We start from the raw sequence: 1,425 nt of genomic DNA on the forward strand, positions 1-1,425 counted from the left end.
TTTCAAGTTTCTAGATTACTCTGTAATGATTAGGAGCCTTATCAATTACTTGATAATTGAATTGTGTTTTCTCTCTAAAGGCAACTGATCGAGAGGGAGATTCAATAACATATGCCATTGAGAATGGAGATCCTCAGAGGGTTTTTAATCTTTCAGAAACGTAAGTTAAAAATGACTTCTAACTTGTTCCCCCCTGCCTTTTTCTTAATATTAAACAATGTACTGCTAGGAAGAGAACAGACTTTTAATCAGAGGCTTTCAGCTATTTGTAGTTTTATTTTACCTTTTTTTCTATGAATGTTAATGACAGCTAGGAGGATAATTCTGAACCCAGAAATCTTACCCAAGAGGCTATTTATTTTTAACATTTTTACTTGGTAAAATCCACTGAGGTGGAAACATTCATTTGAAGGCATAACCTGGGATTAATTAGATCTCTTTAAAGTTGTCAGCCACTCATAATGATAAGGACATTTCTACAAAAGACAACTTAGCACCAAACTGTTTATTCAAAGGGAATCTTGTAGGTAAGGTATGTTACAAACACATTTAAGGTGGCACTGAAGTCTATCTTTCCATTTCTGATTAAGGTAGGTATGTTTTAAACAGCTAAAACATTTTTTAAAAAAATGCATGTCCATGCTAAACCTTTTTGAGGTCTAGATTAGCATCATTCTACTTATCTCTCTGAACACATCTGAGATAATATTAATCATAACTCTTGAGAAAACTGGGAGCAGGCATTAAAAGAAGGCATTTAGGTTTCCAGAGATCTTTTGTTTCCCCTCATCAATAGCAGGTAGCTGTTCTGCTGTCACATGTGGCTGGTTGATAAAAAGCTGTGCCTGCTTCCTCTTTGATATTTTCTGTGTGATTGTGACTGGCTGTACTTCTTGAAAGAATGAAAATGGAAACTTAGCTTATAATTATAAAGTGAAAACTAGGACAAATGAGCACCATTACTTCAGTCTCAGGAACACGTGGTACATAATACCAAATCAAGAAAACCATGTGTGGGTCACTTGGTTGACTGAGGAACACCACCAATTTCATATTGAATAGGATTTTGCAGCCATAGGTTAGTAGTGTCTGGAAAACCATAGACAAGAACAGTTATTTCCCAGACTTTTAGATTTCACAGGTGAATAAACTTCTATTTTAAAATGGAAAGGCTTAATTATTTTCAATTTTCCCCATCAAGATGTCAAAATCATAAATTAGCTACTTTACAGTTGCCATCGAAGAAATCTCAAAACTTTTTAAAGGAAAACTTTAATCAAGACTGTGTGGTATTGGCATAAAAATAGACACATAGATCACTGGAATAGACTTAGGAATCCAGAAATAACTTTAACATTTATAATCAATTGATTTTCAAAAAAGGGGTCAAGATAATCCAATCAGGAAAGAATTTTTTTTTTTTTT

At 33.7% G+C, this 1,425-nt stretch overlaps 1 protein-coding gene across 1 annotated transcript in view; it reads left to right on the forward strand.

Annotated features, from left to right (window-relative positions):
* PCDH15 (protocadherin-related 15) overlaps positions 1 to 1,425 on the forward strand; it is a 493,462-nt gene that overhangs the window by 206,444 nt on the left and 285,593 nt on the right. The window contains 1 exon segment of the mRNA XM_012660698.1: positions 34 to 160. Within this exon segment, the coding sequence (XP_012516152.1) occupies positions 34 to 160 (127 nt within the window).

This window comes from Propithecus coquereli, unplaced genomic scaffold (genome assembly GCF_000956105.1).
Source record: "Propithecus coquereli isolate 6110/MARCELLA unplaced genomic scaffold, Pcoq_1.0 Scaffold675, whole genome shotgun sequence".
Lineage (NCBI taxonomy): Eukaryota > Metazoa > Chordata > Mammalia > Primates > Indriidae > Propithecus > Propithecus coquereli.